The sequence below is a fragment of the Athalia rosae genome, chromosome 4 (genome assembly GCF_917208135.1).
Source record: "Athalia rosae chromosome 4, iyAthRosa1.1, whole genome shotgun sequence".
Classification (NCBI taxonomy): Eukaryota; Metazoa; Arthropoda; class Insecta; order Hymenoptera; family Athaliidae; genus Athalia; species Athalia rosae.
This window is the reverse complement of record NC_064029.1, coordinates 15794977-15822605: the sequence shown is the minus strand read 5'-3', so window position 1 is coordinate 15822605 and position 27629 is coordinate 15794977. Positions and strand designations below refer to the sequence as shown.

The 27629-nt window shown below is 44.0% G+C and overlaps 1 protein-coding gene and 1 long non-coding RNA gene across 3 annotated transcripts in view; both read right to left on the bottom strand.

Moving 5' to 3' along the window:
* LOC125500772 overlaps positions 1-27629 on the bottom strand; it is an 80367-nt gene that overhangs the window by 5914 nt on the left and 46824 nt on the right. The gene's annotated exons all lie outside the window — the stretch shown is intronic.
* LOC105690005 (transcription factor Sp9-like) lies at positions 1028-25084 on the bottom strand. Of its 2 annotated transcripts, none has more exons than XM_048654783.1 (3): positions 24953-25084; positions 2257-3238; positions 1028-2188 (listed from the first exon to the last, which is right to left on the bottom strand). In XM_048654783.1, exons 1-3 carry the CDS (start codon positions 25067-25069, stop codon positions 1458-1460), a joined length of 1830 nt encoding a protein of 609 aa, XP_048510740.1. In that variant the 5' UTR covers positions 25070-25084; the 3' UTR covers positions 1028-1457. The 2 variants fall into 2 exon arrangements, with proteins under 2 accessions (XP_048510740.1, XP_012262896.2); XM_012407473.4 differs by lacking the exon at positions 24953-25084 and adding an exon at positions 17876-18522.

Genomic DNA, 27629 nt, shown 5'->3' with positions numbered 1-27629 from the left:
TATTCATACATATGAATTTATGTATGCACCATCGAAGTATGTTAAAAAATATACGTATACGTATAAATTCCCAGCGAAACGAAGAAACAGCGAAGACGATATACGCGCTGCGGTCTTCATCCAAATTTTTGCAGAGAAGGATTCCTCGAGGAAGGAAACGAAAGGGAGATGGTTCATTTCTTTTGGTTCGAGGAAGGGTTCGAGCGAGGAGAAGAAAAAAGGGTCGTGAAAGAGGGTGGTGTTGGGGGTCGCGGAGGGGGGCGGGGGCTAGGTGGTGGGCAATGATGTAGTCGAATTGAGTCTAAGTACGCGTTATTCACAAAAGCATCGTTTATTATCCTCTGTATCTTGTATTTTATTATTTATATATATATTTTTTTTCGTTTTTTCTTTTTCTTTTTTTTTTTTTATATCTTGTTTAAATGAGTTTCATTAATAATATTTTATAATAATATTTGATTAATAATAATTAATTAATAGTATGATACTAGTTTTAAAAGGGGCGGGTGGGGGGCGGCTTAGTGTGATATGGGCAAAAATATTTAAGCACCCGAGGCCACGTTCCAAACGTCAAAAATATAATTTCAAAACCGCGAGCGAAAAAAAAGCGAATTTTCGTTTTTGTGCATATTATATTTCACTACGGGATCTCAGTAACGGCGCGACGTCGAGAGTTTTCTCCTTTTTTCTTCATCGTCGTCACGATCGAATCGATTGTAATTGCAGGATAATTATTTTTTTTTTTTTTGTCGTTCGGGATAATAAAACGTGCGTATTCACGTATACATACGAGACGTATCGATAAAATTTCATGATGTTTGGAACGTAGCTGCGGGAGATAAAATTTCAGATCTTATATTTCGTCCGTGCACCGAGAGATGCTGGGAATGGAGAAAAAGGAGGGCGGGGTGGGGGGGGGGGGGTGGAAATATCGTGTCTGTGTATTGTACATCCGTGTGTTTTATACAATATTATATCAATTTAAATATAATATCATCTCTCACGCACTATGTATAGTATTTACATGTTTTCTTTTTTTCTCTCTATTTTTTTCGGTCTCTCCTAACTGTGTGTAATTCGTGTATTACTCTATACGTGTGTTTCGTTTCTCTTTAAATATATCTTGTTTTTTTTTCTATTTTCAATTACTTTTTTTTGTTTTTCTCTCTCTTTTACTCTGAATTCTAAAGAACCAGATATCGAGTATCGGCAGCAGATCGAGGGGGCAACGGGAGCAGCCGTGAATGAGTCTAAAAAAAAAGGAAATCTTCCAAATTCCGTCGTCGCCTCGGTACGATTTATTTTTCTTTTCAAATGTCTCGAGCTAACTCTCTCTACGGTCGTTGGAAATCAATTGCGACGGTCGGATATAGCGTGAATCGATACTCTCGGTGTACGGGGGTAGTCATTCCCGTACACCGTCTACCAATGACAATTCTCTGCGTGTCGTTACGTACTTAGAGACTATGTACAGGAGCGGGTGAGGATGGCGACGGTGTTTGCGTACCACCGGGTGTACCGGGATTCTGCTGCATGGAGTAGGAGTTGTGGTGGTGATTGGCGGCGGCGGCGGCGGCCAACGCCGCCTGATGGTGGTGGTGATGGTGATGATGGATCAGATTGAGGTTCAGGGGGTAAGATAGGGGGGAGCCCAGGGCCGTTGCGTTGTTGGCGCATGCGGCTCCGGGCCCCACCGGGCTCAGTGCATGCTCATCCCCGTGTGAGGATGGTGGGTGGTGGGTACCACGGTGGTTGCGTGATGATGATGGTGATGATGATGATGATGGGGGTGGTGGCCCATTAGCGGCGGGAGATGCGGGTGATGGGGATGGTGGGGTGTCAACGGGGTTGGAGGGGTCATCTGCATTGGGGTCATGGGGGTTGCCGGTTGTTGTTGGGTGTTGTTGGTGCTCGGCTGAGCCGAGGTGTTGCTGTCCAGGGCCCCCTGGAGCAGGGGACCCGAAATGGGACTCTGCTGACTCGCGTTGTCCTCGCTGTCTGAGCAGGACTCGGCCGACGAGCTGCCCGCCCCCGTTGCCCCCTTGCCTTTGCTCGCCCCGCTGCTGCCGCTGCTGCTGCTGCTGCTGTGCGTCTTGACGTGCTTCGCGAGGTGGTCGCTGCGCATGAATCGCTTGTTGCAGACCGGGCAGGCGAATCTCTTTTCTCCGGTGTGGGTTCGAAGGTGCCGCTGCAACTCATCCGAACGTGTGAACCGCTTTCCACAGAATAGCCAGTTGCAAACAAACGGTCGCTCACCAGTGTGCCACCGCAAATGGGCCTTCAGATGAGACGTCTTCCCGTAGACCTTCCCGCAGCCGGGGATGTGGCAGCTGTGGATGTTCTTCTTCCTGAGATGAACGCCCGCCGGGCCGAGTCTCTCCGCCTCCTGACAATTCGGACAGTCGCAGGTGGCCCTACCCGTGTATCGCCTCTGCGACCGCGGCGACGGCGCCTGGGCAACGCCGGTGCCGCCCGCGCCCTGGGGGCTGCCGGCGCCGCCGCCCGTCGTCGAGTGGTGGTGCAGACCGAAGCCGGGAGGTCCGCCGGGCAGCATGGACTTGTAAGTGTCTTGGAGGAGATTGTGACCGGCGGTCGTCGAGCCGAGCAAGTGGTTACCGGCTAGCGCGAGACTCGTCGAATAATCGGCCGAGTAATTCGCCATCTGAGCGGCGTGGACGCCGACGCCGACCCCCACGGTGCCGCTGACGTCCAGCCATCCACCCGTGGCAGCGCTGTGGACGTCCCACCATCCGCCGTCGCCCGCTTTTATGCCGCCGTGCGTAGCTCCCGGCATCGCGTTGAACGGCCACGACTCGTAGGGGTGTCTTCCGTACACCGAGCCCAAGGTCGCGCCTTCGACCTTGCCGAGTAAACTGCTCTGATGATGATGGGGATCGCTGGCCGGTTGCGCGCTCGCCGTCCCCGGAAAGTAAAGATCGCTACCGTACTGGGGTGCCGTCGAGGCGCACGACGTTACCGGGGGTCTCGCGTATCCCCCGGTACTGCCGGCGCTGCTCGTCGCCGTTGGTCTTTGCGTGACACCCGTTGTCGAGGTGCAACCCGTACCACCGCCGCCCGTGTGCTGCGGCGAACTCCCGCTGCTCTGAGGACTTTTTTTCCAAGGGTGAAATCCCTTACCGACCGCTGCGTCCGCCAACGGCGGTGGACTCTTGCTGCTCAGCTTGTTGCACTGGGCCGCCAACATCGCCAGCGGGGTTCCTCTCAGACCCGGATGATCCTGGAACACGAATGTTTTAACGCTGAATTAATTTCGATTCACACGTGCCAAACGGTGATCGTAGGTAATATACGATAACGCGTCTGTTTTACGGTTGCGTACAAGCGATTGGCTTTCCGTTATACAGCTTCGATTATACGTGTATATACGTCGATCGAGTTGCTTTCGCGAAGTACCGTTACGACCGTATATCGGTTCGTGTGGATAAATTTGTACGTTCGACCTTGGAAATCGTAGAATTTTTTCACGACATTTTCGCACCGTGTTTCTCGAACAAGTGAAATCCCGAGGTAGGTACCCCTCGGCTCCGTTTGTCGGATGATCCAGGTAAAAAAATCGACGCGGAATCATCAAGCGGGAGAAAAACGGTCGACCTTATACACCGGATGAGTTTCTACCAGCGATCCGACTAACGACGTCATCTCGTGGGCTATAATAGCTCCAGATTACCGTCGGACTACGGGAGCCTGTTAGACGGACTCGTATACCACTCCGTGTTCCAGCGATGAGGTATACGCGAACCGTATAGCCAGAGATAATGAAGCCTCGGGCGGCCCGCCGTCCCTACCGTATTTTAGAATCAAACGAGCTGTGCTCCATATATATACTATACAAACAACACTTTCATGCAAAACATCCTCGTCCCGGATTTCGCAGTCCCTCGGGACGCTCCGGTGCGAAAAATTTTTCAAAAAAACTCATCAGCCCCTAAAATATCGCCGAGTTCTCGGGCGGCGGTGTATCCCGTACTCATCGGGGTTTCGTTACTCGTCGGTGGACGCGTTGCGTGGATATATAAGACGTACGGACGGACAGATGTGAGATTATCCACGGAAGCGACAGGAAATTAAAGTCTGGCTGCCGCAGCCATTAACAGTCGGCGCCATCCCGGCGACACGCCCCAACCCGAGCCGACGCGAGGTCTTTGGACCTGGCGAGGCTCTCTCTTCATACTCGTGGGGCATCGTCGTCGTCTCTCGACGCATCGCGGCTGGTTCGAGCGGCCCGGTGCCGTTGGCGGGCTAAACGCCCGCTCGAAAACACTACGCGCTCGCGTATAGAAAAACGACGACGACGACCACCCCTATCCCACAAACGGGATTCTGCGGGGTTCCGATCCGACGCGGACTGCGCGTACCGACGCGCGGGGGTCCACGGAGCGAATCTCTCTCGGTTACAGCTACCAAAAGCCACGCCCATTCAACCCTAGCTGGAATACGTGTGTATATATATGTATATATATGTATATGTGAGCTACGTCAAGTTTCTCCCGGTATTACCCCCCAGGTACCAGGAGGGTTGGTTCGTCGGTTGCTCGCTTGGTTGGTTGGTCGGTTCGCGCGTATTGATCTGCGGTAACAATGCCACCCCTTTTACGTAGCCACGTTCGCGTACTCGAGAGACAACCTGAACCCGAGCGAATATACCCATCTCCAAAAAGTGGCGTGTCTATATATATATATATACATATATCACCGACGAACGGAGAACGAATTTTTATTCCTGTATACGTATACGAAATGGCGCGAAGGAAACTATACAGCATCGCGCGCGAATTTCAATTATTGAAACTGCAGACACTTCGTGTTTCTAGATTCACCCCTTCTTATCGAAGGCGACAATTAAACGTCAGACGGACAGTTACGAGTCGTCTTATTTCTATTTAAACACATTTATTCCCGTCGTCGCTCAAGGGAATCGTGACACCGTAGCGCGATAAAGGTAGGTGTCGCAGTTCGCGGAGGGAGTGACGATGCGAAGGTGTACTCGCGAACCTCACCGCTTGTACGCGTCTCGTACGGAACACGGAGACAAAACGGAAACGTCGGTAGCCGTACCGCGGCGGCAGTTTCCACGTTGGGGTGGTTTATAATTGACCGTGGGGTAAAACGGAGGACTGAGCGCGCAACGCGGCGCCAACCAGACGACGCTATCGACGCCTTTTCAATCTTCACCCGGTAATTACAGACCGCGATGGCTTTTCTTTGACGTTGTATATGTGCGTACGTATACACACGGAGAATGATAAGCTCATTACCGGGTCGATCGAGGGATCGGCGAACGTTCGAAATTCGAAATTCGAATCTCGGATCCATACGGACCTTCGATCGATGAAAATTTCAACCCTCCCGGTAACGCGTGGACGCCGCACGATACGGAATAAGAGCAATTTTCGTTACTCCTTACGAAGCCGGGCGGCGCCGCTTTGAGTTCTTTGTTTTAAAAAGGTAAAAAGTTTGGACCGTTGAGGACGCGAGGTAGCCGTAGACCCGATGAACCGCCGCCGCTGCTGCTGGAAGTTAGGAACCCCACTGTCCACCGGTATAACCCGCCTAATAACGCCAGAGGCTGACGCCGCGCGCATAAATTAAAAACCGAACGAGTATAGCCGGATGAGTAAAAGTTCGCCGACTGCTATAACCACCTTCCAGGAACCCGAAACCCATCGTGTGTCCAGACGGGAATACGGACAATATTATTCGGGAATAATTTCGGTTCCCAAGGTCGGAGTATAAAAGAAAAAACAGAAAAAAAAAAAAATAACAGAAAATTAGAAGAGGTCCACCCCTCTTACACGATCGAGGTGATATACCCCCCCGAATATAACGCGCAGCCATCATCACGCCTGCTCCTAGCTGCGGCCATTGAAATACTTAGGTGTACATACATACGTATACATGGGAGGACGGTGTTCACCGCAGCGTAACCAGGAACCGAGTACACGAGGTGCGGCTCGTTGGTCAACGGCACGTGACAGCTGGGTGGGGGTGTTCGGAACGCGTGGGCGACGCACCACCACTGATCGCGTCGCGTATACCCGCGTAAAAGGCAGGCAGGATACACGTACGTACGTACGTACGTATAAGTACGGTGTCCGAAGGGGAGCTGTGGAAACCGACTGACAGCCGACTGACTGACACGCGGACAGGAGAGACACCGACGCGACGCCCAGGGTGCGAAAACTACGGTGCTCGAGAAACGGACGAAGCCGCGAAGGGGACGTAAGGGAGGAAAAACCCGGGGAAGAACGAACGCACCGGAAGGGTGTGGAGGAGCTACCGGATTATCGGCGGCGAACCGCAACTGACGTTTCGCGAACCAACGAACCGCAACTGTCGACCTGTCGAGTCGATTAATTAACCGAGAATCATTAGAGGTGAAATTATCCCCACTGCAACGTTGAATGTATACAGACGGGGGGCGTTTGCGTTGTAATACCGTAAAACCGGGATCCGATATACAACCTTATGGAATTTCAACGGAAAAATTTTTCTTTTCAGGGGGATGAAGACGTCGTCGTGTTCCTACCGTCGTTATTCTCTTTCTTCGGTCACGCCAATTTGAAGGTAGAATAAACGTGTGAACGGAATAATAAAATCTTCACTTTTTTCAGCCTAATTTTTTTTTTTTTTTTTTTATTTTTATCATTCTTCTTCTATTCTCATCCGCTACGAGTCGTCTGACGATGAACGATGTACCGTGCAGACGTTGAGATGTATCTCTTTTTTTTCCCCCCGTTGCCGTTGCTCGTTTTCTTTCTCTGGAGAATTTTTAATACAAAACTCTTCCGTCAGATCGTGTATTTTATTTTTATTCTCTCTATTCTGTGTTTTTCTCTTTCTCCACCGCTCCGCTCGCGTGTGATCTTTCGTGATTGATACCACAAACTACACCTACGTGCATACCCTTAATCATCGGTTCTTTATTAAATTCAAATCACACAGTTCACAAACAAGTTTATCTCCGTTCAAACGGTCAGCCTTGATTGAGAGAGTTTTGGGAGCAAAAAAGAAAAAATAAAACAATTCTCACACCACCCTATAGTTTTTTTGACGATCGCTCACGAAGTTCGAAAATCTCAAGACTGACTCTGGTGTAACGGAATGTGAAATGCACCTCGTGCATTTATACACCGTGATGTACGTTCACGCACTTTTTATAAAAAAAAAAAAAAAGAAAAAAAAAAATGATTTCACTATCGGCAAGTTGGTATAATACAACGACGTTGTAATTCGCATCCGGGCGGCACGCGACGTATTGTCTTTTATCTCGCGGTCTCTTAAGAAGTACCAAGACGGACTCGTCATCACCGACAATTCGGACAAATGGATTTTTAACACACGATTTTATACCACGTATAAAATGAAACGTTCCCAACGTCCCGGTGATCCGGTATAATTGACCGATTCGACTCGCTTTTCATGTGAAAGAAGAAAGAAGAATCTAATCGCATGTATATATATATCAATTTGTATCGTCCTAACCGACTTTTGGACCAAATATAGAACGCGATTCATTACGGGGTTATCCACGAGTGACCGAAGCAAAAGAAAAAAGAAAAAAATCATCCCAAGCAGGAGAATTATGACTCGGTAGCGATGGGATCGTTTCCGATTCCATCGGTTCGGTCTGAATGATTTTTTTTTTTTTTAATCGCGTTAAATTTCCCACAAGATATTGCGTCGTACGCTTATATATCTATATACGTAGAGCTTCTTCGTTCTCATATTCGGCTACCTGTTACCCCCGAGCTCATTCTAAATAATGTTTTTAATTAAAAACCACCGTGAGAGCACGCTTCCATGATCTTATTTATATTATATTTTATTTTATTTTTTTTCTTCTTCTTCTTCCCGTTGTCTCAGCGTTACGCGCACGATGTATAATACAGAAGAGTGTGTGCGGGTCGTGTTCCTTCTCTCCAATATAATGAAGGGTTCCTGACGTTAGTTCGTCCCTTCGGGCAAACAAGAAGCTACCTTGATTTATCCGATCCTCCCGCTACCCGCGGGCTCCCAGAGCCCGCGAGAGATGGAGAGAAAGAAATACAACCTAGGCTCCGAAAAATTTCCTCCCTCCCCCCCACCCCACCCCGGTCCGCCCTCGTACGCAAAGATTAAATTAGGATTAAATTGGGATCACTGCGGACTATCGAAAAAGGAAATAAGGCCGATGAAAATTCAGGAGCCGAAACGTACCCGTGTGATTTCACCATGTGAAATTTATCTGTATATCGCCTTCGTATTTAGCCCGAAGGTGTTTTCTAATAACCAGACCAAAATAAGAAAGGAGAATCGTTACTAGCGAGAAGAAAATTGTCTCGGTCCTACCGGAGTAGCGCTGGAATATTTTCGCGAGCCTAGTTCCGAAAGGGGTAAAGGGCTGAGTGATCTTAACTACCGGAGCCGCGTTACGGATAGCCGTAATAAAGGAGATATGCCGAGGAAACGGCGGTACCGTATACACCGCCAATTCATTAGGTCTCGTAAATTGTCGCGCTCGCGGCGCTGAATATTAAACGCGCATTACCGAAGCGCCTATATAACTCGCGACCAGTTAACACCGAATCCGCGAACTCGGCGGTATCCCGTTAACCGCGTTATTGAGGAATAATTTGTCGCCCCTTTTTTTTTTTCTCCATACTCTTATTTTCAACATTTTTGAAGGGTGTAACCATTTTTTTCTAGGTCACGCGCATTATCGGCTCTCACGTTCGCCAATAATTACCCGCTATACCCGCCTCATCGAACGTATTTTATTCTCATTTATTTATTTGTCTCCTTCTTTCCTTTCTTTTTTTTTCCCTCCCCCCCCCCCTCAACCCTACGTCTTCATTATGGTAATGAGTGCGCGTTAAATCTTTGGAGGTATGCGCTTCTATAACTGGCGCTTTGACGGAAGCTCCTCGCTGCACCATTTGCATGAGAGTAATTTAGTGGCTCGTAAAAATGTGCACCCAATTAGCGGGCTGGGTGTCGGATCTGTCGCCAGCCAAAAACTTTATCGAACGAACAGAAATGCGCGATATTTTCTCGACTCCTCGAAGGGGTGATTAATGCATTATTTTTTTTTCTTTTTTTTTTCCCCCCTCTTCGAGTCTTGGAAAGTTTTTTTATCACGGCAACGGGAACGGACCCCCGTTCGGATCTTCGTAGGTTCGAACGAAGTCGGGAGAAAAAAAAAAAGTCGATCACACGTGGAAAATAAATTTTAATTTTTACGTGCGATATTATATTTTATAATATTTATGTATACGTACGTACGTGTGTGTGTGTGTGTACTATAAATCGCGGAAAATTCTTTCGGTTAAAGGCGTAAAGTTATGAACGCAGATCAGAAGCCGTACATTAGCATATAGAGCGAATTGCCTTCTGGCTATCTCGTTTGTAACGCGGTCTAAATTCTCAAAGTTGCTTTTTTAACCTTCGTGTATAGCCAAGTTGTAAGCTCGGTATAAGGTAAAGAGTTTGTATTTGGACTATGTAACGATGTGCATGCCTCCGAAGATTCGTTCTATTTTTTTTTTTTTTTTTTCTCTTTTCTTTTTCCATTCCTTTTTTTATCTCACGATTTTAATTATCGCGCCACGGTATTCGGGGCCCTACGCAACGTTACACCGATTTATAAATTGTGGTGTTCGTCGGTACGGAAATTGAGAAATTTTTTCGGCCAAAAATATCAGGTTTTCACTGCACGCCTTCCGAAGTGAATAATAATAATATCGTATACGGAGCTTGGAAATAGGAAGTCCACGAATATAAGATATTCAGGTCTAAACAGCACTACCGAACACTTATGGCCGTATATTCTAAAGTTTATTGCTATTACGCGGTGGTCTCCAGGAGTTGGTTGGAAACCCGAGTAGTAGTTATTTAACCGACTGTTCGACCTGCGGTCGTCTTTCAATTATGAGACCCACCAAGAAATTGATATGCAAATCGCACCGCCAAAGGGTCCGGCCACGCAGTTACACGGAAATAAATTAACGAAATGAAGCCATGAGGGTGGTCATTATTATATCTTCCTTCGGATACTTTTTTTGTTTTTTTCTTCTCCCTCCGGTTTTTTACCCACCCCCCCTCTCCCTGCTCTTCCTTTCCAAATTTCCATCCAAAATTGAAGAATCTCATCGCTCGTCATCCTTCCAACTTTGTCAATTTTTTCCTTTAAAATTACCATGACTGAAGCAAGGGGGATGTTTGAACATTTTTCGAACGATCCCTAACGCAATAAAATAGAGCACGGGTGTCAATGCGGGATCAGGTAGGCGAGAACAACTGGAACCTTCGGTTTTCTGATTCTGATTACCGCGGACCACACACGCGATACACATTATTCATGTAGTTGGAAGTTGATTGAGGAAAAATAAAAGACAAATATCAAATTAATGTATGCACCATACATCTGTTACCCACGTAAGATCCAACAAGCTGCACGACGTGCACACATTTTTTCTTCTTTCTATTTTTTGGTTTTTCATTTAGTTTTTATTTATTTATTTTTTTTGTTTTTTAATTCGGTGATTAAAAACCGAAAATTCAATACGTCACGGAACTTGTTTTTTCAGAGCCGTTGGTTATTGAATTGGAGAGCGACTCCTGAGAGCCGTCGGTTAAAGAGCCTTCGGATTACGTGAAATGAAATATGAAAATAGCGGATAGTAAATTAGATATATGAGTACATAAGTGAAGTGTAAAGTGAGTCGGTTGTATTCCGAGTTAAGCGAATTGCATCGTGGAAATTTACATAGATTGCCGTAACGACGAGATTACCGTGTATTAAGTATATGTATATACACACACCTCATATATACGCGAGTGCAAATATGTATAATACAACTGTTACAAATACCTGCAGTGTCGGTATAACAAACCGGCGGTAAATCACGCGGTCTATACGTAAACCAATTTCGCAGGCCTATATTACACCTCGTACACCTTATATCCTCATCGCTCGACTTTTACTCCAATTTTTTTTTTCTCAACCCGCGATTTTACCTTCACCGATATCTCGACAGATTTTCACGTTTCGATAAAAAAATTCCACATTAAAATTCCTCCGCTATAAGTTACCTCGTAGATTGATCATTCGTCGACTTCCGAAAGAATTCTAGAATTTTATCGCCTCCCATCGCACGTTACACGAATGAAAAAACAAACGTGCGAGCGGATCGGAGACCCGCGAAATGACCTTTGTTGTTTTCGTACGCCTTAGTTGCCCGTATCTCATACCCGCGTGAACGTAAACAAGCGCTACGAGGGAAGCCTTCAGTTCTCGGTGGGATTTTGGATCGCAGTAGTCGCTCGCGTTAGATTATGGTGAAAATAAAATCGTAGATCTTCTAATTTTTGGACACGGATCGGAGACGTTGGCGCAGCGTGGAAAATTCACCGAACTCTGAGTGCGTTTTACCAGCACAATAAATCAGGTATTCCCAGTTCCAGATTAATTAATCTTTAATCAAACACGTTAATCATTATGTATTTTCCATTTCGTCGCCATTTCGATGCGTTCTTTCAACCTGTTCGTTTTTGTACCCCTGTATAAATTCTCGCGCACAGATACTCTGCGAAATTGAATGAGTATAACCTTTGTACTATTAGGCGAGTGGCTTAAATACGTAAAGCTTGTGAGGGGACCCCCCACAGCAGCTTTATCGGATCGTCACGATTGAATCATTCCTAAACTCCCAAATAAACCCCCGAGCTACACATCCCCTCTCAGTACACGTTTCGTGGTTCATCAGCGAGAACCTACCGAGTGTCCGATTTCAACGTGCGCCGGCACCTCGTCCGAATTTTTAAAAATCGTGCTGAATAAAAAATTTCCAATATCTGATCGATAAATCGCTCGATTATATATTGAAAAAAAATACGTTTTCATTCAGAGTAGATTACAAAAAAAAAAAAAACAAACACAGAAATCGAGAAAAAAACTGAAATTTCGATTAAAATTGAGCAAAATTTTTGTGGACTTGAGAGCAAGGAATCACGACACCCTCTATACGGGAAGGATTCTGTATCTGCTGGATAACTGCAACAGACTGTGACATATTAGGTCACCCCCTGCGGGTAGCTATCATCATCATCATCCCCCATAGGATATATAATCCCTATAAGAACCCCATAAGAACCCAACAAGAGGGTAACTAAGAGAGGGAGAAAGAGAGGCGTAGAGGGAGAGAGAAAATAGCTGCAGTGCACCGTTTGTAGCGTCAAAAGGTTCCCCACAGATTTATTGTTTCACGTTTTAGTGGTCGACGTCGAACTACCCCGTAGCGAGATTCCCGTGGGAGTATATAAACCTCCCCGATACGTTCCGGGGGTCGTTGGCCACAGCCTCTTTGAAACAAAGGGTCGTATGTCGTCGATCGTCTCTCTCTCCTCTTTTTTTTTTTTTTTGCTCCCTCTGCTCCGGAAGCTCGAGTCTGCAAATCTCACGTTATGCACACCGCATGGTGCGACCGAATCCAACACCGGGCCACATACGACTCTACCGTTCCAAAAATATACCGCGAGGAACACGCGATCTCTGATTATGAATTATTCTTCGCCTCGAGTCAAGTGCGCGTCTATCGGTGGCGCGTAAAAATTCATAACCCCCGACTATTTCTCGAGGTTTTTGGGGAAAACGGACGAATATCTACATAAAATATTCCACGAGGTCTATCAAATTCCCATACGTTATACATCTCGCCGTGAATCGCATGAAATATTTCATGGGGTTTTTAGATTTTCTTATAGATTTATCTCCTCGACGGATAAATTCAACCCTCTAACTTTCTAAGATTAGAAAATTTGTCTACATGTATTTTCTCTACTTCCCACATCCTGAGACCATGATTTTTTTCTTCCTCATGTCTCGTTTCGGTTGGAACAAATTTTTGCAACATTATTTTTTAATTAACGTCGTAAAGGTTGCCGGTATATCCAATAACGTATAATTTACGTATAGTTGTAACACGTTTATTGTTATTTCGATTTTCTTTTCTTTAATTTCTTTTTTAGTTATTTTATTTTTTTTTTTTTGCGGGCAATTTGTACACGTGATGAAGATAATAATCGAACACTGGTGGCACCGGCTATTATCCGTACAATATAATGCGTTTTCAGCTAAAGTTTAGCGACTACTACTGCCGACTTATTCAACGACGCAACTCGTGTAGCCTCATTATCGTGAAGTTATTATCTATTTTTCAAACCAGTATGTTAGCTATTAACTTTTAAAAAGGGACACCTTATCGTTGTAAGCAATTTTTAACGAGTCTTAGTTGCAGTTCAACAAAATGGAAAAAACACAAATAAATGACAATAAAAAATGAGGAGCAAGGTGTCGATTACCCTAGCTAACTGTGACGACTGTGTGCGTGCTTGTTTGGATACCGAAAAAAAAAACAGAGAAAATTCAATCGACTGGCTGATTTTCGAAATTTTGAGCTCGTTGAATTTTTTTTTTTACGACGAGTATCGAACGTCCCCTTCCATCAAAAAATCACGAGCGCCGAAATCTCGCGTTGAAGTCGATCGTCGAACGAATTTTGATCTTGAAAATTTTTTTTTCCAAGCCGGTTTTTTACGGCGCACTAAACTCTTTTCTACTCTTTATGCGGCCGTCACACTCAATCGGATACATCATCGACTCCCGCAGATATGAATAACGACTCCTGGTGATCCCCTCGGTGGGTTCACGCCCAGAGATTCGAGCCGCGGTCCAAGTCGTCGCGTTTTTTTCTCGATCGGTTGCAAAAAAATTGGCAACAAATGAATTTTTTAACGAACGAATGGAAGAACGAGCGACAGGAAATTTCGCAGCATCGTAACAGAGACGTGATCGTTCGAAAGTAAAAAAATCATTTAATTATCGAACAAACAATATTCGTTGCAGGGTAAAATGCGTTATGTATTATATAATTACGATAAACCGTTCGGATCAGCTGTACGAATATATATATATGAAACGCACTGCATCGCACGGTGAAAATATAAGAAAATAATAGGAGACCAGGTGTAAATAGGTATGATCGATCGATTTTCTTGTTAAAACTATTTTTACGTCCTTGCATTATACATTCACGTTTCGCATAATTTATACGCCACCTATTTATGTATACCGTATACACAAGCGTGCGTGTGTATAGCGCGTACAGCAATATCGACACATGACAACGGCTTGACGGAAAAAAGGTTTTAGAAAGAAGGAAAAAAAAGGAGAAAAACCATTTACGCCGGACGGGTGCGGCCATATTGTTGTCACCTCGAACATCTGCCACCCGTTTCGTACACCCCGTATGCATGTGTAGCCATATTACTCGGCAATGTTTGTCGATGTACCGGCCGAAATGCAACTAGAGTGTCGCTGGATCTGGTGAACACGCTGGTTGAACGCAAAAATTTCACGTTAGGTTTCCGCGTGTACCGAACACACGTCGAAGTACGCGTACAACGATTCGTATTCTTTTTTTCCTTTCTGTTCCGAACGAAAAAATTGAAACAGAAAAAAAATGGGAACTAGAAAAAATCCACGCGAATATCAAAAACCTACGCCCGCGGTGTGCACGACGTGTGGGTATAACGGTGAAGATTTAATAAAATAGAAATATATAGGTGGGATAAAATATAGCGTAGGTACTTATGGATTTGTTCATTCGTAAAACCGGCTCTTACTCGCCGATATTCAAGGATAAAACGATTTCGCATAAGATACGCGAGGCGTGTATGTTATACGTGAATAGAAGAGGAAGAGAGAAGAAGAAAGAGAAAAAAAAAGAAGGAAAAATTTTACACAACGAATCGGATCTCGAGATTCGCTTTGTAAACCTGTGGCAAATTAGCCTGAAGAAATTTATCGCCATTACAAGACGACCTGTTACATGAGTTTTACGCTATTTTATTTTTTACATAATCCTGAAAAATATCCACGTTACATACCGATCGAGCGCGGATATGATATTGGATCGGGAAAAATTGCGGTCGAGAAAAAAGGAAGAAGAATAATATCGTGTACATGTTTCTCCGCGCGTGCATCGTTTTGAGAAATATTTTTCAGGGGACAAATTAGGGCATAAGGGGAGCGCGCGGAGAGTGGTGTTCTTGTCCCCGATCCGCGGGATACTTTTGGTCAAATCCTCTTATAGTCGGAAAACCTTTAGGACGTGGTGAACGGGCATAAAGAGGCTAAAAGGACGTGGAAAAGGCCCGCAGGGTAAATCGGAGGGATGTTCACGTTGTGTCAAAATGTAGAGGACGTCCTTTTTTTTTTTTTCTTTCTTCTTCTTCTTCTCTTTCTCGTTTCACCGCCGGAGTTCGAAGGTACGGGCTATTGTTGCACTTGAAAATGTCAACGACGTCACGCTTACAGAGGATATAGAAGAAGACCATACCGTCGAAAAACGCTTTACACGGCTACCCCGACAACAAATTTTCTTTGGCGCAGGGATTACGGTACCGGAGCTGGAAAATTCAGCAGTCTTTGAACCGCGGAAAAAGAGAGAGAGAAAGAGAGAGAGACGAAGATAAAATAAATAAATAAAAAGACAGATCAGGTAGAAAAATGCGTCGCGGGTACTTCAACCAAAAATTCTATACCTTTTTTTCATTTTTTTTTTTTCTAATTTTTTGTCACTGACATTTCCCTTGCGCGAAAATACGTATCCGCGCGTATCGGTAATGAGAGGTTGCGGGTGAGATGAATTTTTTAAAACCCCGACTACCGACGGAACTCGAATCTAATATACCGCACGCATTTCGCGGACCTAAAGACGACGCGCATACCTATTCTGCCTGCCTGCCTACCTACCTACCTACCTGCCTGCCCACTCTGTGCGTGAATTATTCAATAACTCCACGTTGGCATTCCACTCCGGTGTACACGAATAACGAGCTATCACTACATCGGCTATGGGTAGTTGTCATACTTCATTTATATAATCAATAACGAACCAACAATTCGTCCTACCGCACTGCACAGGCATGTTGTACAATTGACTCTGTGGGTATAACCGACGGCATACTAAAACTGACTGACAAATTACTTCCCACATTATTACTGCAAAGCCTTCTTCTCTTTCCTCTCCTTTTCTTCAGCTTTTTTTCCTTTTCATTAATAAACGTGCCTCACTGATTCCTAACAACCTCCAGTTACACGGTTTTTAAAGACACTTTCGACGATCACGTATTCAGCATAGATGAGTTACAGTTTCTTTCCTTTCTAATGCTCCGTATACTCAAGTGTTCGGAAAGGGAAGGAAGGAACGACGTGATGAAAAGAAAGAAGAGGAAAGAAAAAAAGTATCAAATTCTATCCGACGCACATCCTGTCAAGTGCGGATCCTTTTCGGTTGTATGAAAAGGATCGGGCAAATAATTGGCTCCCAGAAAAGCACCTGCGGCACAGGTCACGTAGCCGTGTACGCCTACAGATACCCGAATTCGTTCATCTTCTTTTTTTTTTTTTGACCCTTGAAAAACTTTGCGCAAGGACCTGTACCGTTCTACCGACGATATTCGATACGCGTTATTATGTCCTCGGGAAACGCTGACAATGGGGGAAAAAATCATGCGAGAAAATGTTGCAGTTCATCTTTCGAATTCCGGACACCGGAGATCCGAGAACGAAATAGCTCCGCTTTGGGAACACCGTGAATAAAATGAGAAGAGAAAATGAAAGAAAAAAAAAGAAAAGGATCACACGATACACGTCGCATGTGTATATATACGAGAAGGTGGTTTCGCGGGATAAGATTAATTTTCGGCTTTCTATTATACATATACACGGCATATGAGGAGAGAAATTTTTCTCGCGTTACTTAATTAATATTCTCGTGTACGGGGTGGTTTGTTTTTTTTTTTTTTTCTCTTCTTTTCATTTTTTTTCTCAATTCTCTCTCGCAAGGCAAGAATTTAATTAATTTTTTTCCACACCAACTCGTAAATTACTAATCACTTCACGTGAGCGCTACGGGTTGTACGGGGTGGTGGGCGTTGATGATTCTCGATCTTGTTCTATTATAATAAAATAGAGAGAATTCTAGTTTTACGGATGGAAATCAGCCATTATCCCGCAATACGAGAGCTGATCCGACACGTGCATTTGTCCCCCGTGAGCTGTACACGGTACATCGGTAAATGGTACACGAACATATATTTGAAAGCGGATTTTAAATTTCGCTCGCTCCGCACCGTCGCTCGACTCGATCCCGGGCTCTTTAAACCTCAGGAAGCTCTCTTCTGTCAAAACACCGGGGATCATCCGGGATTATCCCGGGCTCAACGGGATGTTTTTTTTCTTCCTTTCTCTTCGTATGAAATACGTTTACTCGGAGAAAAATTACAGAGATGCGGATTCGATGTGGGAAAAAGATAGTCGAAGGTGGTCTATTAAAATTATTTATCAATTTTCAATTCATCAATTATAAGAAGATCTGTTCGCAGGGGTTTGAAAAATCGACTTTGAATTCAACCTCGATTCATTTGACGCAGGAGTAGCCGATCTTATCGAACATCGTCGGATTGGCTCGGATGAATACCAGAGTGACGATTGACGCTTTTGACCGCGCCGATTTCGGAACTTGAGGGATTGAGATTCGTATCTGAATCCTGCTTACTGTTCAGATCGGGGATTTCATCGCTCGGAAGTTACGGGTAAGACTGTAAAGCGTTTGACTCAACCCTCTCAAAGCGAAAAATTCACACTGATCCGAATCCGAGATATTTTATTTCCTTCATTGTGCGCGAACACTAAGAAGGATTAGGAAACCAAATTTTTTCTTTCTTTTTTTTTTCCGACCCTTCCCAATCAGTAAAATCTGATTAGATTTCTTTCGAAAGAAATCCAACGATCGTTATCGAGGAGACTTACCACGTGACCGGCCGATGACTTTGTGATTGACTGTAGTTGAGGATAAAGTTGTCCGGCCGCCGCCGGTGTCATGTCCGTCAACATTTTGACCTCTGCAGGGACTCTATCTCGGTGATAATTTTTCTTTTTCTTACTTCGATTGAACCAACACTTTCGATTGAACTTTGGTGACTGAACAATTTCTATTCGAAATTCCGATCAGCTAACGTTCATTACCGTTCGGGTTTAAAAACCCCGTGAATCGAGTCGTTGTTATACATTCACGTGACACATGACGACGACGATAAATTAATTAATTAATTTGTCGAAACGATTAAAGGGCGTGGCCACTTCGAGGGGGTGGGCCTTTGATCGTTTTTTTGTTTTTTTTTGTTGTTTTTCGTATTAAATATAATACCCTTTCAAAAGGGTGATGAGTTCACCGTCACCCCTCGCGAAGTTGAGAACGGAGAAACGGAGAAAAAAAAAAAAACCAACAAACAAAAATATCGGGAACAACAAATGTCCGAAACTAACGAGGTGCACAGACGGTAGGTGTTAACGGTGTTGCTCTTCGAGTCGATGCTGTTATTACTGATCGCGATAAAAATTCCGGACAACATGGGAACCGGTTACGCGTGTGGTTCCCGTTCTTAGCCCCGTGACAGACTGCCAACCAGTTCGGAATTGAGTTCGGGCAACAACGAGGTCTACAAATGGGGGAAGTTCCCCGGGGACCCTGGGCCCCTCACTTTACTTCCCACCTCCGCCGAACGACCTCTTCGACTTCCCCTTTCACCCCCCGCCCAACCCCTCGCCGCGTCTCTCCACACGGTTTGAAAAAAGAGGCTGTTTCCTCAGGGAGGCGGAGCACTCCGTGGATCGGTTACCGCCCCTGTCGCTCCCTCGCCGCTCCTCGGCAAAACTCTGTTTAACTTTCCCCCACTATACTGATACCGGAGAACGCGAAGCTTGATAACGTAGATTGCGCTTGCGCTCCACTCACTTACTTACGCACACGTACACACGTGGACTCGTGCACCACAAACGTACGGATACCGACGAGCGCACGGACACGCGCGCGCTAGGGGTGGAAGGCACGCGTGCTTTTACCCCACGGCGCGGCGTCGCCCTACGTGTCACCGCTTTACATGGAATCCATTGGTACACTCCTATTTTAACTCGTACCACGGTCACTTTGACTATACTTTCCAATTTCAATTGGTAGGAAATTTTTCCAAGGGATGCAAATCTGGAGCTTCGAAAGTCCACCCCTTTGACGGGGTGGCGATGCGTCTTTTTTTGGATAACAAGTAATATTTTTGGTGAATTTTTGGATTAGGTTCTTTGGAAGAAAACGTCATGAAAATGGGACTTAATGAGGGGGTGAGATTTTCCCATTTGTTGTAGAGTCAAGGGAATCCATGAAGGGGTTCGAATGTGAAAGAATATTAATAATGTATGCGCCGGAATAGATTATAAAAATTTCTGATCTTAAGATGTACATATTTAAGGTACGTTTTACGAGAATTTTCAAACTGCCGGGTTATATATAGGAATATTCCGGGGTATAATGTCGACTAAATAGCTGCAACGTTCCCACAAACTTAGTTTCCTATAACTACTCGCCTAAACTCAAGCACTCGCTAATGTGATTTTAATCGAGGAGTTTGAATTTCAAATCCTATATCGACTTTATAGGTTCGTCTACACACATATGTATATCCATGTACATAGGGAACAAAATACTCTCGAGCTCGTAATGTCTGCCTAAATTCAAAATTCAAAAAAAATCACTACAACTCTCAAATTCGAAAATCTCTACTCTCGATCGCGGTGGATCGGATCGTCAATTTGACGGATCTTCTACGCACTATTCGCACCGCGAATATGAGTGCGAAAATTTTTTCTACAGACATCTGGAAAAATTTTTGCGACTTCTCAAGCTTTTTGTCTGCATAGATACATACGTACGAGTATACGACGAGGACAGAACGGGTTGCGCAGTTTTAGTGTGGACACGTATACCTATAAACACGCGTGTGCTTGTATATGTACATGGGAAATAATTCTACACCGTTGGTCGAGCTATATGGACTTTACGGTCGACGTTGCATTAGCTCCTAATTTCCCCATAATGGGAGGACACGGAGGCGCCAACCTGGCCAGACCAGACCGCCACCTAATCGCAGATCATTCATAACCGACGTTGTTGGAGCGGGAGCAAAAGCACTCGGTGTATACCTATACACAGGTAGCAGCATCAACGGCAAATTTCAAACGCCGTTGCACATCGCTAGAAGAGAGTTAAAGGAAGAGAAAACCGGAGGAAAAATCTGGATTCAGATTTTTTTAACCCTCATTTACATCGCGTAGAAAATTTTTGACACACCGCTCCGAACGTAAAGTTTTCCAAAACAAACTGTTCTCGTTTTTCATCCTCAAATTTCGACTACACTAAATTTGTACAGCGTAGCTCAGAAGCCACCCCTGCGCACGTGAAAATTTCCGTCGGAATTGTAACGATCGATCATTCGAGGTGTGAATTGAAAATATACAAGCCGGCTCGTGTACGGTAGTTGAGGGTATTATATTCGCGCGATATTTCTTCGAGGTATTACACGAATATATAGGATGTCAGACCGTGATGCGAATATCGCGTGATGCCATCGACAAAAGATCGGATTCACTCCGTACGTATGTAACCTATACACAGGTATACTACACCCCATTCGTCGTTCTCGCTAGGATTACACTGTGAAGAGGATCGCATCTCTAGTCTTTCCCTCCACGTAAAAAGCTCCGAGCCACATACATGAGAGAAAATTTGTTCTCGTTATCAGAGACCCCTAAAAATACCCCCAATAATTTGCCCCACACTCTGACGATTGTAAGGTCTATTGCAAATGGGGTCGTTACATCGTTGGGGTTAATTTTTTAATTTTCAAAAAAATGTCAATCGGATACGTTGGATATGTGGAGCTTCAGTTTTTGTTCATCTTATCAAAGAATATACCAGATCGAACTCACCGCCCAGCGCGTAAAGTGAAAAGGGAATTCGGACACACCTTTACCGCGCTCAAACGCGCTACAAACCTCCCCCATCGTATTAAATCCTGCACCCCCTTATAGTTCTGAGGGTGGACGAGAATTACCTACTCTGATTTATTGCCAGTGTAGATACCTATGCCGCGTGTATAGAAAATGGGTGGATGCTAGGATCTCTTTTTTTATGAAAAGCATGATGCAAGAATCTTAATTTTGATCAGACAAATTCGAAAATAATCGATACAAAATTATGTCGAACCCCAAGGGGAGAGAATAATTTATATTGTCTTTGAAAAAATCTTGCTGATTATGGTGCGATCGATCGGCAGAATGTATAACGCCATTATGCGTAGGGGTATAGCTTCTTTTTTCGGGGATGAAAATGAAAATGAAAATGAGAATGAGAATGAAAATGAAAATGAAAATGGGTTCGCTAGATATATACGGGGGCGGTTGTCGAGGGTAAGGAAAGAACATAAGTAGGCGGACTTTAATAACAGGGCGGTAGCGCCCCGTGTACCGCGTGGTTAAAACTTGGAGATTCTCAACGAGTGCGATACAACTTTTGCCCTTTTTTGCCCTTTATATTGGCTTCGTTTTCGTCTTTCGCGGCCATGTGGCCATCGAGAAAGATGCTGCTGCTGATGCTGCTGCTGCTGCCGCTTTTGCAGCTGATGGACTAATAATTACCCGAACCCATCTCGCCCCTGCCATGCCCCATAATGCCACTGATGAGCTTTACGAAATACCCTCTCCCCGTCTCCTTACGCTTTTTAGCATTTCCTTTTACCTGTTTTTCTTTTTTTTTCTTTTATTTTAAATAATAATAAAATAAGAAAGAAAAAACCCCCCTGCGCGTACAAGTACAACGAATTCGAATTACGTGTAATATAGTATCCCCCATATATTTCCATAAAAATATACATATATTCTCGCCATATTTTAACCGACACATCTGTATCCATACGGATTTTCATTGACGCGCGTCGGTATACTTTTATACCGCATATATATATATATATATATAGATGGCTTGTACGGTGGTATATATGTACACCGTTTACGCGGTGTATACCAAAAGGTAGTCATAAATTTAACGGAAACGAGCAAAATACAAAGGTTGATTTATACGTGCCGCGTATAATTCAAAGGTATAAGTACCATCGGCACGGTTTTCACATCTCGCGGTCTTATTATGTACATAAAATATATATACGTACGTGTACACAGACGTACGTGGTACATATCGCGGTTTTGTTTCGCGGTTGCATTAAACGCCGCGATGAGCTTTTCCCCTAGACGTTTTAAAGCACGTATAATACCCACATCCTTCACCTGTATATATATATATATATATATATACATGCACCCATCTACCTACTATGTACCTATAACCATACTTGACAGGTCTTCGTAAGATAGGCGATGTTATGATTGCAGTTCTTCGCCTTCATAAATCCATCCGAATCGTGGCAACTCGCTGACAACGAAGGGTTATCGCTATCCCACCGTACACAGTACACGGCGTACTTTACATAGCCATGTACCTCGATACCGAACACCCGTGTAACTGCCGTCGAGTACGTATATCATACGCCCGATGTACCGAGTCCGATCTGATCGCGAAAAATTTCCGAAGACTTTTCAAAAATTCAAACCACACCGCAGGACGTATTTTCATCATTGAATTTTAGAAAAGGGGCTGATTTTTTTCTAAATAAATTCGGCATCGATTCGAGAAGACGGGGTGCGGGTCGTTCGAGAACGTTGGAGCTTTTTTTTTTCTCTCTTTTAATACGCCGAGATATTTTCAATTTTTTTTTACCCCCCGACGAGCGGATTATAATTTCTCAATTCGAGTCTGCAGCGCGACGAATAATTGTCCTTCTTTGCCTCGAAGGTATACGAATACAGACATTAAAATTCACCCTATAGGTACGCAACACGGATAACCAACACAAATATATCACTCTTGCATTACATACATGCTTCTCCGTACATACGTATGTGTACGTACAGAAAAAGGTTGTCTGCACGAGCTGGTATAATTACTGATAATAGTGATAATAACAGCATGCGCGCAACGAGTATAAAATGTTATTATAACGACAATAATTAAGCGCCTACGTAGCGAATATACGTGTACGCGTTACGAGTATCCTCTAACGTAGAGATAGTCCTACATGAGGAAATTTTAGATTTATATTTATGTTTAAATTACACGCGTTTACATTATAACGCGTCGCAGAAATCTGCGGTGCATGTGATGTATAGTTATTTTATGTACACCTACTTTATCCTATGGCCTTTTTTTTTTTCTTCTTCATTTTTTTCCTCATTCAACGTGCCGGGGAAACAATATCGCCTACGGTTTAATCGATATTTGATTTCACTTTTTGCACGCACGGATTTTTCAATTTGTTTTTTTTTCTCTCTCTCTTATCATCTTTTTCTAATAATCAATCTTCCTCAACTGGATTCACGTATCGTGGACCGGTGTTATTAAAAATATAATTGCACCGCGGTTATTTTTTCTATATTTTTTTACTTCTTTTTCTCTCGTCCATTCGGCTGAATTATACTAGATACGATTTTACGATCATCGCATGCATTTGAGAATGAAAAAAAATCGACTTGATTAAGTCGGTTTATCTTGGGTTTTGAGTCAGTCAGCTGTACGATCGTTTAAAAAAGCTCAAGAGCGAGAATTTGAGCTACACGTTTCAATGTTTTTTTTTATTGAATGGATCGGATTACACGTAATGTAAATATACGTTCGACGCTTGGCGTACACAGTGCGTACGTGTACGATATGTACCGTGTGTGATGTGGGAAATATATAGATTGATTTTCTTCGATAATTATTTTTAATGAACCGTAATATAAAGTAATTCAGATGTTTTCGTGCAAGTTAAGATTGCAAAATGACGTGCAAACTAAAGAGACGCCTTTCTCCGCCCCCCGGCAATACGGTAATCACTATAATTACGTATGGAGCCCTTGTATTAATAACCTCCAGGCATAAACCTATTTCCCATATAATACGGACGCCGCGCACACCTCCATGCACATTTCGTGCATGTGCGTAACCCCGTAAACACCTCCGCGTAACGCGACTCGAAGATTTTTAATTTTCATCCCCGAAAACTCGACACCTAGCGCGAAATGTCAAAAAAAAAAAAAAAGAAACGAGAACGAATTTCCAAAAGGGTGAAAAAAAAAAATAAATATATCACATGCACCTTGGGTAACGAAATTTGCACACCAGCTACTGCTGCAGAATTTTACGTCGGGTTAAAATTGGATTACGTCAGGTCGGAAGGTTCCGTGCAATTTGAAAAGGGATGAATTTGATTATCGGTTTGAAATCGGCTTGACGCGTGTAGGGGTTGAATCGGCCCGTGTACGTACGTACCAATATTGTGACGTACGGGAGCGAGTCGGTGACGTATATATTCACGACGAAACGCACTTCGACTCTTACAGGACGCGGTGGTGCATATACTAGGGTTATTTTCTAGGTGGTAGGAGATGACCAATTAGCGGGGGTGGAACCGATCCGCCCATGACGCCCGTCGCCCCGGGTCTCCATCTGTCAATCGCCGGATCACGAATTTATTGATGCTTTAACGTAGAATTATTATTATTATTTCTATTTTTATTTTCTCATCTTCATTCGATAACCCTTCGTGTCGGGTCAACGGTCTTATCTCTTCGCGACGTCTGAGTTGATTTGTAATTATTTTCCCTCTTTGTCGATCACAACGTTTTGCTCGAAGTATGGATCTTCCTGCTAGAGCACAAAGATGTATGTAGCTAAAAAAATGAAAAAATTCAATTCGTGGACGAAAAATATAACCACCCCTACTATGAGCGTATTTTGATTTGGAATCAATTCAGTTCTCGGACAGAAGAAACGAAAGTTTTTGATTTCTTTCTTTTCTACAGATCGCAAAGAAATGAAAAATCGTGGTCATCGAACTTAGTTCTCTTCATATTCTGTGAGTGAAAGCAGTACTCTTAAAAATTCAAATATTTTTCATGGTATACCTCGAGAAATTCCGCGTCTGCACTGTTCGGATGGTGATTCTGCTGTTGAATATTCGTCGCCATAATAACTGCACCCTGAGGATGCGCCGGTTGTGGATATTGGTATGCACAGTTCATTTTCACAAGAATTTGTTCGAACGTTATTTAGTGTTCACATGAAACGCAGACGTCACGGTGTTCGATTATAATTATTCGAATCCAAATTTCACTCAGAAATCAATGTACAAAGAACAGTTCTTCAAATCACCAGGTATGAAGGCGGGTGATCGATAATCCACATCGATGACGGTCGAAAAAAAAAAAGATCACTTTTCTTCTTCGATTGAAAGGACACGTTTCAACATCCGCAAATTTATTTGTTACGAGGAGCGTCGGACCTCCGCGCTTTGCATACGTTCATCTATACGTCAAATTACGTAACATCGACGAGTCCGATTTATCTGGCTTTGATTAAGACGGATAATCACAGTAATTTTCACAACGTCGTCACGTGTTACCTACTCGAAAAGTGGGGACCGACCGAGTAGACAAAAGGGTGCCACAGTGGGGGCGGTGGCGAAGGGTAGGGGATGAAGGGTGTGCGACACCGGGTTAACTACCGACAAAAATAAACCAATAATCGGCTCGATCGACGAAATAATCGCGTATCGGATCGCACGACAAGCGAAAAACGTCGACGCGATTCGAATGCCGTTTTTTTTTTTTTCTTCGGAAATATTCTCCAGCGATATATATCCACGCGTGAAGCGAACGCGGAAACGACGATCGCGTTAACATGTAACAGGAAGAATCATAAGACCCGATGCGTCTCTGGGTCGGTAACAATTATAACTGAGCTTTTTAGTCCCTTGGAAGGCACGAGACTCGCGGGAGGCGGATCTTCCTCTTTCCTCTCTCCTCTTGCGTCTCTCATCTCTTTCTCACCCTCTTCGATTCTCCCTCTCTCTCTTCCCGTTTCTCTGTCCCTCTTTTTTCTCTTTTTTCCTACTATTTCCTTCCTTCTTTTACTCTCCTATACCGGTACAACGCAAGCGTGTTGTGTGTCGCGCTCTTCCCCGGTATATTTTTCGTCTACATACGATGCGCTGTATAGTTTTTTCAACCTTTGTATATAGATACGTACACGTAGACGTAGCAGTGTGTGTGTATACGTTACCGTCGGAGAGAAGGTGTTACTCTGGTGGGGTTCGCCAGAACGCCCTCGCGTTCGTCTTCGCCTCAGTCTTCGCCTTACCAATCCTCTTATCCCTCCGATAAATCCCTCGACTCGTATATGCGGCTCGGAAATCCCTTCGCCTTAGCGCGGCCCAATAACGCGATGTTTCAACCCCAACTCTGTTCACTTGTGCACGTCTAACGCACACGGTCACCCTTACACCACCTTCGACTCTCGACCAATTAAAAAGCACCGAGATCACGTGGTAACTCCCACGCTAAAAGGCGTTATTGTACGGGTATACATATCTATATACTAGCGATAGCCTGCACACTCCATCTCTTTTTTGAACAAGTATTTAGAAATTTTTCTTATCTTTTTATTTACTTTTTTTCACCCTTCTTCTTTGCTTTTTTCGTCTCACGGGAGAACCACTTGTCGAGAAAATTTGACGATACTGCAGGTATCCGGAAAACGATATCTCTCCGCGCAACAGGTTTGTTCGATGGAAATTATATAAACGCGCTATACATAATGAACCGGTACTAAAATTTGAACAGATCGAATTGCTGCACGTATAATGTACGTTTAACAGGCTTCGTATAACGTTATCACAATGGCTGCGGGTCAAATGGGACGTGCATAAAATCTACAACGTCATCGTAATTCGTCTGATCGTCGAAAGCTTTTCACGAGTAACGATGTTAACATTTTTTTGAAATTTTATTTTCATCCTAACGTGTATTTGGAGATCGGTTTTCTTCTTTCTTGTGGCTCTATCGTCTAGAGTCTGAACGTTGAAAATAAATTATGTATTTTCTTTTTTTTTACAAATTCAGAAACTATAACTGAAATTTGTGATAGTTTTTTCGGCTCAAGCCTTGGTGAAAAATGTCCCACATAGATAACGTGATGTAATACAGTTTACGCACAGGGGTGGGTGGTGAACCGTAGGTTGGAATTGACGGGTTGTAAGGAACAGTATTATAGGTGGATCGTATGAATGAACGGTTTCGGTTCTTCCGTGAATGGAAATTTACTCTGGGAGATATATCGTACGTACGTCCGTGTACGCCGATGCGTGTACGTACATACGTGCTGTACGTGTACATACACGCAACAGATCGGTGAAAGAGCGAAGAGGAGCGGCTACTATATGCGCTGGAAATTATACGTGAGCTTTCTCGTTGGCTGTCGCGTAATTCGATACGCCATGGGAACCCCGGATCTTTCATTCATCTCCGATGCAATTATGTTGAGGAAGGACCAAAAGGATTGTACCTTATACTATATGTCCATACTGCACAGTCACAATGGGTGCTCCCGTATTACGTTTACTACTACGTACCCCGAAATACGCGTCGCTTTCTCACAGGGAGTTCGGTAACCGAAAGACCCCGGAGAAAAAAAAAAAGAGAAAAGTATATTTTTACAGAAAAAAAAAAAAAAGATTTTTTAGGGAAAGAAAAAAAAATGAAATACCAACTCGCACGTCCTGTTCGCTCAAACTGTAGACAAAAC